A 16,707-nucleotide genomic window follows, 5' to 3' on the forward strand; every position below is an offset into this window, starting at 1 on the left:
TCCCGTTCGAGATTCGTTAATAAATTACGGAAATTCTTTCCGGTCGAAAAGACGAGACTCAACCTTTCGCTTAATCTTCTCTCTGGGATACCAATTGGAACGTTTCGCCGCTCGTTACGGAAATTATGAATGCAAGTAAGTAGGATTCCGAGTGATTAATGGCAATTGTGTTAATTGTCCATACTGTACTTGTGCCGTGCTCCCTGCCGCCTAATGCCCGAAGAACCTACTTTGACCTGTATTTCCCAGGATTTACGAGGCGACCTAATTTAGTTTGCCGGGAAAATGTCAGGAACTCGGGCTGACCTGTTCCCTATATGCTGACGCTTCTGCAAGTTCGAGGGAGATAAAGGAACGCTCCCTTTGCAGAAATATCAGTGAAAATACCATCCCTCGACCTCGTAAAGAAGTTACTTTCTTCGTTGGATTCTCGGGTGTATTCCTGGTCTTTTGTTGGAAATTTCTTTCCCTTGTTTTGCTATTCAGAGAACCAACGCGGTGTAAATTGATTTTCCAATAATATCATTTCCACGTTACTCCCTTCCCGTTCCCTTTTGTACGATTTAAGTACGTACAACTATAAAGAAAGAAATTCAATTTTGTTAATACCTCCGGTTTCTTTCTCCGTATCGGTGTTCGCGGTTTACGAACGCTAGGCCACGGTTGGCAACGAATTAATTTTATTTTTGCCATTTAAATCCCCGTTTCAGCGTGTTTCCCCGTCCGGTTCAATTCGCCCGTTCCATGCAACGCCGGGTTTCTCGTAGGAGATATTGCACGGAATTCTTTCTTTTAAAATGCAGACGTACCCTGAATCTCTCCGTAAACTATTTCATTAAATTTATGCCCGGGATTTACGACCTCGGTCGAGCCGCGTCAGGTTGACTTTATTCGAAAATAAACACGATATTCGGTTAACATTGTAACAAACGAGCGCGTTAAACGGCGACAGCTTGCAAAATACGATAAAAGACAAATTCGATAAAATAAATACATACGGTTTTGCACGACCCGATTCGAAATACGAAATACGAAATACGAAATACGAATATTTCTCGATAGAAGTTCAACGTTCGACGACACGAGTAATTTTACTTTTATCGGAGAAATATTGTTACTTCGAACGGTTATTCGATACATTTCCATAGTTATCTCGAAAGAAAAGTCTTTATCGGGCATTTAAACAACGACCAATGTATTTGAGTTTAGCCGAGGCGATAACGGTTCCTCGCAATGAGATATCTAACGATAAATAGATAAAGTCTGAAATAGATATATCGCGTTCCGTTGTTGACCCTGATAGTACGCCGGCGAACTATAGTAAACTTGATTCATCTTATTATCGCGATCGCGTTTCCGTGGTAACGTATACACCGTGACGTCACCGTGAAAATAAACCTTGCAACAAACGCAGGGAAACGCATCGCGAAAATAAGAAGCAAAAAGAAATCAAATAGCGAATTTACCCAACGTGCCGTTATTGACGAACTTGGACGACATTCGCGAATACTGGTAAGTACATATGGGCGGACAGGTGTTTACCGTGCAAGCATTTATTTCCATTTACGGATGTACAAATGTTTGGCAACGTATCGATTCGATAATGGCCCAGTCTCGTTTTCAAATCCTATTGTACACACAAACTTCTACCGTGTATTCCCTTCGTACCTGGTCTCGAGATCTTGAAATAGGAATCGCGATAAAGTTTCGGTTAGTTTGAAATACGTTCGGTAATTGCCGACGACGAGCCCCGATAACGAAGAAATCGAATCCGTCGGAAAATTAATTGGCCATTTATAAGTACTTATCGGCCGCGAAACAAGCTAAGCTTTAAAGAAGATTCGTTCGATGCTCTCTATCGTACCTTAATTGATTGTTTCCTAATTACACAGAACCGTTCAAAGAAAAGAAAAAAAAAAGAAGAATTCGTTGATTCGTTGCTGCAATATCATCATCGCGAAGAATAGAATTATTTTGCCGGATTCTGTGCGAAAATGGGAGCAACGAATAGAACGAAACGTACATCGAACAAAGAGAGATCGTTTGACGTAGACTTCCATTTAACTCGCGTTAAAATCACTCATGAAAGTTTTACGATCAATGTTTAATAGTTCATACTGGTTTAACGATCTCGTTTTTATGGACCGATCAATTAAGTTTTTACGCCGTGTAAACGCGACGTTAGAATTTACGTTTTCTTTCTACAAGTATCGTACCTATTATTCATCCGAATACGAAGATAATACTATCTGCCTAATCGTTCGTCACTTGGTTACGGGAAGTACAAAGGACGAAGTATAATTTCCTACTTATCTTCCTCTTTCTTTCGTTGCCATCTTTGTTGCTTGAAAGAAGAAGAACAAAAAAAAAAGAAAAATACTGGCTCGCTTCATAATATTCCATTAGCTCCGGAACGTTCTACAGTTTATTCTCCTTTTGCAGGAAGCAATTTCTGTTTTCCATTAAAAGGACGGACAACATTATTCTGTGCATTCGTTCCTCTCCCAAACGAAAATAATCGGTTCTACGCGGTGGACGCGGCTTACACTTTTGTTTCTCCTTCGTTAAAATAATATAACGATCTCTTCGCTACTGCGACTGCCTCATTTGCTGGTTAAAAATAGAACAGTACTTATAGCGGTTTGAATGTATTCTCCGAGTTTACTTCATTGAATTTCCAAGCACAGTAAATCCGACTGCGCGTGGTTTCCCGTATCTTTGGCACGTCACGCTATCGTTTCCGGTTGAAGTCTGGTCGTGTTCCTGTCCGTAGTTGTCGATGAAGACCGCAACGATGGAGTAGAGTTTAACGCGTCCGAGCCTTCTGCTCTTCGATTTTCATCGTCCAGAGTGTTTTACGTCAATTAAACTTCATATTTATAATCGAATACTGCCCCGCGGAAGAAGCAAAGTATCGAGAATGAATTACCTTCGAGTAATCGTCAGTTGCGATCAACATTGAATCGTAACGCTTGTTCAATGTAAATTAATCGTTTACGAAATAATTGGACGAGTCAAGGTTGCAGATGTCACTCGGATAGAAGAAAAGTCCTTTTCGAGTATTCCAACGAGAAGCACGTAGCGGCATTAAATATTGCTAATCGATTCGGTTCTCCTTCTCGATAATGTACGATTGTTTGAAAAAGTTTCGCAGCGAAAGAAACATTAAAGATCGATTATTCAAAGATTCAAAGATTTCTATTGTATCCCTTTTACGGTACAAAGATGTAGTCGAGCTGATATCGATTATGCAAATTCCGATGGTTTGCTCCTTCAGTTCGCAACGACGCTCGAAGAGCTTTGTTGCTTTTCCAACCGGTCGAGCGACGCGAACGAGACGAGAGATATCCGGAACAACGAGATTGCTCGCGAAAATTCAAAGATCGCGATCGAAACACGAATCGATCCTAGATCTCGCGTTTCGAGAAACCTCGTACAAAAGTATTTCGACTCCGGGCGATATGCGACACGAGTTCGAAAAATCTAGGGAAACGGTTCGCGATACAGGTGAAAAGAGCGGGGATTTAATTTGCGCGGTCGAAACGAGTCCACGAAAGGAAAAACCGACGGAAGGACCGACCTTTGGTACGCCCGTGAAAGGGGGCTTAAACCGAGCTTTGAACTCGGACGCAAATTAATCGCAGTTGCTGAATGCGAGAGCGATCGTTGCTTTTAAAAAGTTGATTTAAATTTGGGCCAAGATAAACGCGAGAACGCGCTCGAGGCTCGCGGTGACCGAAATAGGTATCGCATTAATTGCACGATGGTGTCTCGTTCGTTGCGACGAAGGCGGTAAATAATGGTCGACCAATTTTGTGTCGTTCGAACGGACGTAAAATATCGTACAATACGTCGCGAGCGTCCGTGCGACTTCGATCGCGAACGAACGGATCGCGAATTTATGGAGGCGAGCGACCATGCGAAATATTGTACGAAGTACGCGTTAAATGTTGAAGCAGATCGCGCGTAGAGGTTACGGTACCGCGGTAGGTGGTTGCTCTTAACGAAGCGAATAAAATAAAAACGATGGATTCGTAAGAAACGCTCTCGTCGACATCGGGTCTCGCTAGAAGCCGAGCTAACCGCCACGGGAAACACTCGATATCCCCGTCATTCGATATTCTCGTCCGTAGCCTTTTTACCGATCGATTAACCGAGGCGAACAGCGGATTCTTTTCGTCGGCCGGTTCTACCGCTCACGGACGAAGCAAATACGTATGCACGGTAAGACGAGGCTGCCGGGGATAGATCGATTTACGTGTTTCCTTTCTGGAGTCCACCAGCTTTCCTTTGAAACAGGGGAGGCGAACGAGTCCGCCCGTAAATCTATGCAGAATGCAGAGCACGTCTCGCTGAAGCTATTATTCCATCCAGAGAAAAACAAACTAAATTTCTCGTCTAACTAGAAACATATCGGGCGGTTCGCATACGCATGTCAATAAAAGATGCATCTCCAGGTAGACGGTCGAACGTTTACTTCGTCTATTCATTCTCCATGCATTAACCGCAAAATCACTGCACAACAATGGTTTTTACCTTTCAGTTTTCCTCCGTTGTTGGGACGAGACACTGCCGGGGACTCTGTTCTAGTTTCCAACTATTCCTGGGGTGTCTGTCTACGTTCATGCGTACTCGCTAATTACGAAACGTACGCTACCGAAGTCTGCGTTCGCTCGTGAATCGCGCTCACAACCGGCGTTTCACGGGAAACGAACAAGTTTCGTTTCACGATCGGTTACGATCGTCGGGTAAGTTCACGCCGATTTTTCCTGTCAATTTCCAACGAGAAACGCGCTCTCGATCGGAGAAACATTCCTTCGAACGAAACAAATGACGTCGTTCGCTTCGATTCGCCGACACAACGTACGTACAACGTCGCGTAAGGTATATTTTTTGCTCGGCCGTTTACGAAAATCACGAGTGTCCGTCTCGTGCCAGTTTTATCGTCAAAGGTGTCTTCCGTGCCAAGAAAACGGTACACGCGTTGCAATAAATGGCAATCGGCGAATACGACGAGCAAACGTTCCTACGGTGTTTGCAACAGTTTTTACGTCGCGCGTGTATCGATCGACGTTCGTTAAATTCGATGACTTATTTTCGCGACGATAACCGTGAGTCGTTCACGGTGCAAGATGCACGTTTCGAACGAAATTTCTGACGCGAACGCATCGTTTCTCGGGGAGATCGAGAAACGTTACGCGTCGAAATCGGAAAGAAGTTACCTCGCGATTCGATAACGACGATCGAAGAATTGTAACGACGATGACACGACGCGAAGAATATATTTCACTAGGTTGTAAGAAATCGTAAGAAACGCGAATTTACGATCATTTGGTCGTTCAATAATGTGCGTAACGCGACAATTGAGTTTCCGCTTCGGATAATTACGCGTTCGCGTCGAAACTTTTCACTTGTTGCGATGCTCTTAATTCGCGCGCGACAAAACGAATCAGGAATCGTCGTTTCGTACGTAAATCCTCTATCTCTTGGAAACGTTCGGTTCCCTTCCTCCTCGTCGAGAAACACGGGAGCCGATTTCACGATTTTCCAATGTTTAGACCGTATCGATGATATCTCGGTAGGAACGGCGGTCGCATTGTTTTCATCGAATCGGAAATTGAGGCAAAGCCCGGGATCGAGGGATTCGGGTGGGCCTGGCTCGCGGCCAAGCGACGCGAAAACGAATTTTCAGGGAAAGTAGAGCAAAATGACGTACGCGGTCGTGACGTCGCAAGGAAACGTTATATTTCACCGTACCCCGCCCCGCACCCCCGACGCAATTTTTCATCGCGTATCTTTCGCGCAACACCCGCGCACGGAAACGAACGAAAACCGTTTAACGCTCCTGCAATTACGTAGCATCGATTAACGGTCTCCTTTCGTTCGGGAACGAACGGTTATCTGTATTTTCGACTCCCCGGAGAACGCTCGAAAATTCGAACAAAATTCCAACGAGAGAAACAAAAGAAAAATACACCGATCCGTCGACCGACCGTGGAAGAATCACGTATGTATTCCGTTTGGAACGGAAACGATACATCGGATACAAAAATCCTTTCGCGATCTAACTAAATTCGTTCCGTGCAACGTAACGAACACCGATTTCGGAGTTCCTTCGAGGCCCTACGAATCGATCAAGAACGTAAACTCGTTCTTTTTTCTTCTCTCCATCCACGATGACGTTATTTCGGTCGGTTGTCCGTGGCGTTACCGACTATCGCGAGCTTGCGACACAAATACCACGAGTTAATCGATATCCTCCACGGTTCCTTTCCTTGGCGATGCAGAAACGTGGCCCTTATCCGCGCGGACGGCGAACACTTTTAAAACGAGGAACCGACGTGGAACGATCGTCCATCGTCTCGGTCTAACGGTCGACGGTTAATCTCAATCTTCCTGTTAATTGCTCGACCGCGAAAATCTATCAGAGAAACGAGAGAGGGAGAGAGAGAGAGAGAGAGAGAGTTCCGTTGTTTCGATCGTAAGTAGGGCGCCGGTCTGTCCGTCCGTCCGTCTGTCTGTCTGGGCAATTCCGGTGCCGTGGAAAAAGCGGCGAACTAGTTACGAGATTAAGTTGTTGACGTCGAGGGAAGGATCGTGAGTCGAGCGTTCGAGGAGAGTTCGATCGAACGAGGAACGCGTTCCGTGGCGAGCGTTACACGTTGACGCGTCGATGATCCTCTATTTCCCCGTAAACCGTGCCAAGGACGGAGAGATCGTCTCGAAATATAATTAACGGCGACGGAGCACGGTCGGTTGGCTCGTCCTTCTCTCGTGTCGCGGAAACGAGTACCTACGTACGTACGTTTCGCTGTACGTTTCGAAGCGGAGTATTCGTTACGATCCGCTCGAACGGATGCGGCGATACGCGACGCGGATACGACGCGTACACGGTGTTCGAAATTCAACTTAGCGGGGAAAACGATCGAAGACGGTTGCGTAACGGAGATATTTCGTTGGACAAGCAAATACGGACTACTCGGTTTCCACGGTCCCCGCCCTACGGTTTCTTCGCATCGGTCGTTTCGCGCGAGAACTTCGAACAAAGTGAAACGAACCAGCGAGCAATTTGCGCGACGCTCGGTACGTAACGCGGCGCCAACTTCGTAGCTGTGACGTAACTTTTCGCGAAGCGAACGACGTCGTTCTTTCGCGAGGAACGCGCGATTCTCGTCGCGCGGTAGGCGACCGATGCCGACACTCGGACGGCCTAATTGCGTTGAAAATTTACATTCGAACGAGGAAACGGTAATCGCGACAACGCCCGGAAGTTTTCCCGGGAACGTTTCAGAGATAGGGATTCGATAAGGAGAGCACGACACGACCGTACGTTGGCTCGTTCGAATAAACGAAATCCCCGACTTCAGACCTGGAAATCGGTACGGAACAATCGTCGAGCTCTCGTTGGGTAAGTAACGACAACGACCGGGTCTCGTAGCTTTCGAACTTCCCTGTAAGCGGATACTCGCTCGCGATATCGTAAAGGAACAAAACTACCCATCGTTCGACGAACGTCGGGGGAGAGGAGATACGAGGCGAGCTAGACACGCAACGACGTGCCCCGCCGCCGCCATTGCGGGCACAATTTCATTTCTCTCGAGCACCACGAGTTAACGCGAACCTATCGACTCGTCGTTGCGTGGCAACTCGAGGGACTCGCGACAACGCGGTACAATGGGGGGGAAAAAAAAAAGAAAAAAAGAAAGTAAACGTTTACAAAAATGACATCCCGTTCACGGAATCGGCGTCGTGTTTCGCCTCGGGTAACGACGGTAGACGGAGCAGCGTCGAAGGCCTCGAGTTCCCTCGTCCGTGGTTCTGTAAACGACCGAGAACGTTGCGTCGTTCTTAATAACGCGGCTGCCAATCACCGGACGATCATTCGGCTTCACCGACAACGAGGTCAATGTCGATTCTCGTCGAGACCTCAGAATCCCTACGGAACAACGGACACTGCGCGTCGATAAACGACACGTAAAGGTACGCTCGCGACCAGTGAACGTGTAACCGGACAGAGACGAGTCGGATCGAAACGATCGTTCGTTCGCGCGGTTCTCGATTCGAATGATCCGCTCGCTGCGAATCGGTTCTACCAGCCAGGATCTACCGTAGTCCTTCGTTACCGTTTACTCGACGAAACTTACCCCAAAAGTGCTGATTCCTCGGCTGTGGCTGCACTCGACATCCTGTTTCTTTCCCTAGAACAAAATGGCGGCGAATAATAACAACGCCCGGCCCTAGCGGCGCTACAGCCTCTACCCGGAATAACCAACAACGAACTACAATATTTAGCAGGCAAAGAAATTCTTCAACTCGTTCCAAGAAAAACACGATACAACGACCGGCACGGGATTCAGTCGCGTCTTTGTCTCTCTTTCACTGCCATTTCCGCCGGATTTTCGATTCTTTTTTTCGATTCTTCGCGACGATTACGTTAGATGTTCGATTCTTCGCGACGATTGTGCACGAAACGCGAGAAAATTACTCGGAACGACGCGCGCGTGTTGGATTTTTCCAGGCTGTACCGATCGAGTCGGGTCGCACGGTCGCCTCGATCGAAGGTGATCCACGAGAGAAAACGAGAGTCGTGCGACGACACGAACCGAGGAGACGAGAGACAAGATCGGTTCGTATCGTCGACGACGACCGAGAGAACTTTTCCGAGCAGTTCTCTGTCTCCGCTCGGGGTGATCGAGGATCCGTGCGATGGAGATATATACGCGATGTCGTACCGAATAGTTACCGGCCCGTCGTTCTCGGAGGATCGACCTCACACGAGGATCTCTCGAACCGAGAAGCCGGTTCCGCAACGCACGCGTTGCCGTCGCGCGCCACGAAGCACACGCTAATGCAACTCGAGCGTTGCAAGGACAAAGGAACAAGAGACTACGTGCATGCAAAAAAAAAAAAAAAAACAATACGACCACTGCTAACGATGATAATAACGTAACAACGCCGGTGATAGTTTCACGGGACGGGAATCTTGTAACGCGTACGGCTCACAGTGCTCCGGTGTACACCGGGGTTCGAATAGTCGATTCGCGATGGCAATTCCATCGAAGACTTCGAACCTATCGAGATATCGTTTCGCGTCGATTAATGATCGAACGAACGACGTGATCGCGAGAATTCTCGAATCGAGACGAGTCTTCGAAATCGGTGCGTTCCGACGTTCGAACTATCGATTCGAAGGCGATTCAATCGAAGACTTCGACCGTGTCGAGATATCGTATCGCGTCGATCAACGATCGAACGAACGACCGAACCGTGAAACCGCTCTCGAATCGAGAAGAGTCTTCGAAATCGTAAAAATCTCATCGGACGTTAACCCTTTCCACTCGTGAGGCGATCCTCGATCGTCGTTCAATTCGATGTACTTTTTCCAATTGAGAGAACCATTTTTGGAATTGAAATTAAAATTGAATCACTCCTTTCTCGTAAGACGTAAAATGATGTATACGAAACGTTGAAAGGAAAATGTTCCGTTTGAAATTAATCAGACGATTCGAAGGATTTCATCCAGGTGGTAGTTTCTGGTAGGAGAAAAGCTTCGAGCGCAAAGGGTTAAACGTAATTGTTTCGTCGTTCTCGGCCGGAACAAAGGAACGGGAATATTAATTACCGTGACGGTGTCGTCGTCGTCGTCGTCGCGATTAAAATCGACGTGCCGCGAACGTATCACCGGCGTTGACTCGGTAAGCGGTGGCAACGTGACAACACGGAAAACGATCGAAGCAAGCGGGTACGTAACCGCGAATCGGGCATAAGCGGATGGAAGGGAGATCTAGGGAACTCGCTAGCCGTTGCAATACTCGGTGGAAGTGTTCAGCGTGAGGAAAGGAGCGACGTTCAGGTCGCATGATGCGGCTTACCTCGTGGCCTGCTTTTGTGCCCAGGCCGATCAATAGTCGCGGCACCAACTTCCGGTCCTAAAGTCCGTCCGTGCTTAAGGTTAAACCAGTCTTCGATTATACCGATAACAGGGACACGCGCTCGCGCTCACGCGAGTGCCCGCTTCGATTCGTCGATCGAGTCGAAGAAGCGCACCGAGCGGCCGCGTTGGGGATCGAAATCAACCGGGGTCGTATTACCGCCTGGTGCGTTATCGATTCTCGATCGGTGAACCATCGCGAGAAACGATACATTACCGTGGTGGAGGACCGTGCTCGATATCGGGAAAAAAAAAAACGACACCGGGCAACGTTATTGCGAAATTTCCCCCGAATCGATCGCTATTATTCTTTTCCGCTCGGATTGCCTTTATTTCGCGGAAAACGTTCCACGGTGGTACCGAGGAACGTATTTGCGTTCCGTCGAATCGACCGACGCGGTAGCGACCACCGAAAAGAGAGGAAAAGAGAGCACGTTCCGCGCGCAACACGACCCCTTGGATTTAGCCCAACGTGTACAGTACGCAGGAGACACGGACCAACTCCCAGTGTTCTTTTTTTTTCTTTACTCTTTTTTTTTTCGTTACAAGTAGCGTTTCCGCGTCCGTTAACGCGACGAGTCAGCGAGTCGAAAGGTTTTTTCGGTGAATCGGTGACCGGCCCCGTGTTGCGGTACGTTTCTCGGTAGTAAACCGAGCGGTTGCAATTTTCGTTCGGACGGTGAAAAAGGGCAGGAAACTGTGACGATCGATTCCTCGACGCCAGTCCACCACCGTGGCCAATAGCAAAAGCACTCTAACCGTACCACCGACATTTTCGACCTCGAACCGATTATTCCGCGACCTCCTTAGGATCCGCTCGGGCCGGCTCTGTCATCGATCGCGCGTGTCTTTGAACTCGAAATTCTCGACGTTTCGCGCGATCTTATCCGCGAACATCGACGAACGATATTTGGAAACGAACGGAAGAATAATTAAAGAAACGAAGATTTTCGTTTCGTCGAAAGGGACAATTGTGAAAGAGTAAATACACGAGGTCGTTCGGAAAGTGATTTCGTTTTCCAAAACGGAGAACGTACAATTCAGTAAAATGTTTGTACGATCTGAAAAAATCGTGTTTCATTTTCACAAAAAGAAGAAAAGAACGAAACGACTTTCCGAACAACTCGATATATTTTCTTTAAGCGTTACGATTATCAGGGTCGTCGCGGTCTCCGTTCGGAGTAGGATCGATCTCGCGGCAATAGCGAATCAACGGGACGAATTCGCGAGCTGTACCGAGCGGAGTCCAATCGTCGGTATCGGATCCGAAGAAAACGTCGTCGTGGATCGAAGGTACGGGTCCGAGGTCGATAAAGAACAATGCGAGGAAGCGAAACTCCCGTGTCCCGAGACCGTGGTCACCCTACCTGCCGACCGGTTTTTCCCCTGTACGCGCGGACAATAACGTATAAGGCATTACCTTGAGACGATCGAGACGCTCTCGCGACGGTCCTCGATCAGCGGGTCCTTTTTCCTCAGCTCGACCTTGGGCGAGGCGAAACCGAAAGCCTTCTTCACGGTCTCGAGTACGCTCTGTCCGGTGGTCTGTGTCTGCTCGACGATCGTCGTGCTTTTGTAAACGTCTTCGCCCAGGTCGCCTAACGACCTGTACGAAGCGCCAATACCTGCCGGCATGGCGGTGTTTCCGGTTGCTCTTGCACGCCCACGATGAAGAAGCCTACCCACTCTGACGACCTATTCGGACGTCTTCGTTGCGGATCCCGTCCACCGTTGCCGGCGTTTCTATCTCTAACGCGTTTCTTCGCCGAACGCGTTCCAGAGACCGCGTCCTCGTTGCTGGCCGCTGTTGTCGATGATGCTGATACGCGTGCCCGAAGCCGATACGCCAATATCGTACGTCAACAAGGCAAACGAACGGGCAAACGGGCAAATAAAGAAAATCCAAGATAAGGAGGTACCGTGTGAACGCTCGGACTATCGATCGAGGCATCGGCAACGTGTTCACGACGAACCCAACCCAACCACTCCGAGTCGTTTTTCATTAATTACCAGCCACCGCTAGGAAAGAAACAGTTACCCGGTCTCCAACGACGAGGAAAACCTCGCTCGTTCGAGAATCGGTTAACGTTCTCGGTGGAGGATATCCGGAACCATTTTCCGAACGAAATTTCACCGCATCGTGAGAAACGACTTCGTCGCGAGAAGAAACTGACCGGATTTTCGACCGAATTTCCATGGAAACCGCGTTCACGAGACCGCCTACAATTTTTTATTTTTTTTTCTCTCTTCCGCCCTCGGCGATGCTCCAGTAATTTTCTTAATTGCTTCGTTCTTCCGCCGGTTTCGTACGGCCCTTTTCAATTCTCGTCCGTTATCGAGTCCGCGCGAATAATTAATTCGTCGTTGCTTCGGTTCCGGATTCAACGTATATGCGAAACATCGATGGAACTCGCGTGTTAACCCTTTCGCTACGGAGCGTTTGCGAGAAAATTTCATTGCTGCGAATGGAGTATTAGTGGTTGACACAGAGGTACGTTACGCTAGGAAGTAAGTAGAAGTTTCTTGTTCTCGAAATTTCACAAGGATATTTACTGTATTTGGTAATATCGTTTTACTTTACGAATGATAAAACTTTACAATCGTAATTTACTCTTTTATACATTGTATTATAAAGCTCGTATAATATTCTTTGATACGATATAAGGAAATTGCTAAAGTATTCAAAGCCAAATGCAATATTAATAATCAAGTGCGATAAAAATCAAAGCATGGAATCACGCGTAAGTCAACATCGCATTTTGAACAATAATACCTCGACTCGCGTCTTTTTCCGTGTTTACTACAGATGACACATTTTCGAATTTGATTCTTCGTATACGAAAGGGTTAAGGTTTCTCTTAGAAATTTTCAATATTTTACGATACTTTGATCGTCGAGTCGTTGTTCGATAGTATTCTACGCGCAGCAACGTATGTAACGTCTCTCGTCCGATGTACACAAAGTCGTAGCGAAATGCACGTTCGAAATGCACAAAGGACTCTACAGACTGTCGTTAACGTCATCGGAAAGATGCAGAACTGCCCTCCGCGCGATCGTGAAGACGTTCCGCACCCTTTGTAGCGGTAACTCGCGGTACGAATAATCGACGGTTACGATTTCGTCGTTCGCGTACGAATAAACGGGATGGGCGAAAGGAATCGTTCGTCGAGATTACGGGCAGGTGTCGAGAGTTGGTTTTCACCGTTGACGATCTGTATTCGATGTACGTTCGCTGCGATATCGCGCGCAGTCACAAGTACCGAGACAATTGTATCGTATCCGCGCGCACCTGCCCGTACGGATTCGACGTTCCTTAATTGGTATCCGTCTAAGAAAGGGACAGATGTTGCGGGTCACGGAATCGACGGAACGTTTCCGGTGGCACGCCCATCCCCGATTCCAGATCTCGATACGCTTCGCGAGATTACCGTCGTCGATTCGGAACGAACCACCCGATATCTGTATTCCCGGTCGGTCGTTTCATCCGGGTAACGGAGAGTTCGTTGGTAAAGCTTTTTGATCGTTGCCGATGCCGCGTTTGCCGAAACGTCCGTAACGCGAAAAGAAAAAATTGTGAGAGGAAGTGAATTGCGTGTCAAGGTGGTGGCGTCAGCATGCATAAAAACTCATCGACTCGTACACATCGAGATAATCATGCGTGGCCGCATGCCGATTGCAAGGTGTTACGCCGTTCGCCTTTGTGGAAACACGCAGATGCTGATAGAAACCGCGAAACAGTGATCAGCGGTCCGTTTTACACGCGTCGCGACGCGTACAGGCCGCCGAGCTCGTGATCGCTCTGTGCCCCCGTGAAAAAATATCGGTATCGGTCGAGATCCGCGGCCCGGTCCGCGTAACGGCGAATCGTATCGCTGATTACGTGCTTCGCGAACGGGTCCCGTACGTAACAGAACATCGCACGGGACGACAGGCACGCGCATGCAAAGTGATACCGTGCCTACCGCTAAATCGGAGCCGACGATCGACGATTTCGTGCAAACTGGTGATTTCCCTCGCGACACGGGACCAGTGTCTCGTGTCGCGGACTCTCGATATCGCGAACGATCGCGCCGAGTAGCGAATTTGTAACGCGGTTCGATCGACGAGCGCGATCGAGAGGATAACGTAACACCGCGTATACGAATCCCGTTTCGCGCGGCGATGCGCGATGCTCGTTCGACGACGAGAGATTCTCGTTATCGTACCCAGGCGGGCACCTAGGGATCATTTTTTAACAACCGGGCGACTATCTTCGCGTCCGAGGGGACGTCGACGCGATCGTTCGTCTCGGCCTCGTGGCCTTCCTGCCAATTAAAACCTTCACCGGGCAAGAAAATTTCTTCCGTAACGAGACCAGGAATTGTGCGTCACGCTCCTCGGTATCGAGCCCCGGGGATCGCACTTCGTACAGACCGACTCTGGCAACTGGGACGGGCTATAGCACTTCTCCGAATAAAAGTAGGGAAACTCGACGAGGGATTGTGTCGTCTAGTTTTTAATGAGACCTTCCGGGGACAATACCTTTTACAAACGTAACAACGCGGGTCTACGAGCCGCGGTTGGAATTTCGTTTCTTTCGCAGGGTTACCTTTACTCTTTCTCACGGATTTACATCGTTCGTCGTCCTTACATCGAGTCTCGAGGATTTCACGCGACATTTCGCACTCGAGGATCCCGCGTTCGCGCTCGATTGGCCAAGATAAATCACGACAAATCACGACGAGTTTGCGCTGTTTTTTTTTCGTGCCGATTTCATTATTCGAAATGTACGTTTTCCCTAGAAAAACTGGGGACGAGGATCGTTGGACGGATATTTTTTTTTAAATGCGCTATTCCTCTCGTGTAAAATGATTTTATTTACCGTTGCTCGGTGATCAAAGAAGCAATAAAAATCAAAGTCGCGCGGTCTACTCGTACAAACCGAATTCGACTTTTATCGATGTTTTGCGCGTTGATTAATATCGTTGCTGCGAACGTATCTTTTGTATTTACGATTCGAAATGTTACGAAAAATATTAACGCGCCTTTTTTCGTAAAAGTTTGCCGACGAATAAATTCAAAAGCAAATAATCGATTCTGGAGGCTCGAATATTATCTAATTATAAGATCGTGTTACAAATATCGTGAAAAATGTAAAAGGAAGCTCGAAACGAAACTAATCGAACGACGAGGAACCAATCGGTAGAGGAAATTAACAGAAGCGACTCGCGAAAGAGTGAAACGTAATTTGTAGAATGTGAAGCAATTTTAAGTTAACGGTAGAAAACAAGTTCGTAATAAGCGTTCGAACAGTACGTGGGACCAATAAACGCGTAACACCGGATTTATAAAGTTACGGTTAGATTAGAATAAATAATTCCGAAAGAATTGCGTCGAATTTACACGATATCGTTTTATAGAATTTATCGAGCGCGATTAAAAATGATTCGAAACGTAAAATTTACTTCAAAAAAATACGAACGTCCCTTTTCTGCGACGTTGGTTCTCCCTTAAAATTAAAAGTGACCGTAACTTCGTAAAAATGGGTGATTTCAAAGGTCGTTTTCCAAAGATAATTACGAATAATGGATAGACGACTCGTGATTCAGCCTTTCTAGGGTTGCGAAACGTAAACAGCGTGTACAAATATGGTAGAAAATGGTATATACGATACAGTGGTTACGATATCCGCAGTTTCTATCGAATGCTCGATGCAATAACTACCCGATAACGATGTAAAATACCTCGCGAAGTAATTCTCGATTCGCTAGATCCTTACCTTAATATTTTCGCACACCGAGTGCTCGTAAGTTATGTAAAACAAGAACAACGCAATTGCATTCTGTAGGTGCATCGTTCCATCTACGAAGAGAAAATTGTCAGAGGTGTATAGAAATTAAACGGAGCGACATTCTTCTTTCTTTTTCTACCATCTTTTTTATTTTCTCTTATAAAGTAACTGTAACCCGTTCCAGTTCAACAGTCATCTTGTACAATAACAGTTAATACAAAATGCCATGCGTGGACGCAGTTATGGACGTAACACACCCAATCTCGATTCCTTCTCGTTTCTTTTCAAACTTTTACTACGAACTGATAAAAAGAAAAAGAAAAAAAAAAAAATACAGAAAACATTGCCCGCTACGAAAACAACGAACGGAACATGTACGAAGGAAATTTTTACGAACGATGTCGATAAAGTTTTCAGTTCACGGAATCGTGTGCGGTTGTAGTCTCGCGCGATCTATATTTTGAGACCGACGCACGTACGGAAAAGAGCAATCGATAAGGTACAAGATTTAAAAAAAAAGAAAAGAAAAGAAAGAAAGACAGGTACGATGCACGAGAATTCGCGCACGGCGATAAACCGATTTCGAAATTAACGAACGTCCCGCGTCGTTCTCTCCGGAGCGTTATTAATACGATATTCGAGCGTGACATCGAAATCCCATTAAACTTTCACGGCGGATGCAGAACGACGTGAATATTAAAATTCAGCGGGGAACTTTTCCAATTTCGTTCCCGTTCGGTATCGTAGGTAACCCGCAAACGTGCACGGTGCATCGCATCGCCTCGGTCGAGGTGCAGCTGTGCCCGCGAAAACCCAAACCGTGGGGATCAGCTGCGGTCTCCAGCTCGCGCGCAACCACTATTGGTGTGTACGCGTACACGCATACAGCCACGGGGCTTGAAATCGATCCGACCGAGGAGCTTTCTAGGTAGTACTCGCGGCGATCGTTGTTTTACCGTAAGAACGATTCCCCCGATTCCGGGAATACGTACGCGCGCGTCTGAAT

General features: G+C 47.3%; 1 protein-coding gene across 6 annotated transcripts in view; it reads right to left on the reverse strand.

The window, feature by feature from the left end:
• The window catches only part of Mesk2 (misexpression suppressor of KSR 2), a 50,327-nt gene that overhangs the window by 15,555 nt on the left and 18,065 nt on the right, over positions 1 to 16,707 (reverse strand). For 3 of the 6 annotated variants that reach the window (XR_012993975.1, XM_076325830.1, XM_076325834.1), the window contains exons 1-2: positions 11,352 to 11,703; positions 8,145 to 8,198 (exon numbers count right to left, since the gene is read on the reverse strand). The exons of 1 other annotated variant lie outside the window; for it this stretch is intronic. Coding sequence is in view for 4 of the 5 variants with exons in the window: in XM_076325830.1 (XP_076181945.1) it covers positions 8,145 to 8,198; positions 11,352 to 11,566 (269 nt within the window). In the remaining variant the exon portion in view is untranslated. Of the gene's footprint in view, positions 1 to 8,144; positions 8,199 to 11,351; positions 11,704 to 16,707 lie in introns of those variants that run through there. 2 more of the 6 variants (XM_076325833.1, XM_076325832.1) reach the window with 2 other exon arrangements.

This window comes from Ptiloglossa arizonensis, chromosome 13, assembly GCF_051014685.1.
Source record: "Ptiloglossa arizonensis isolate GNS036 chromosome 13, iyPtiAriz1_principal, whole genome shotgun sequence".
Classification (NCBI taxonomy): domain Eukaryota; kingdom Metazoa; phylum Arthropoda; class Insecta; order Hymenoptera; family Colletidae; genus Ptiloglossa; species Ptiloglossa arizonensis.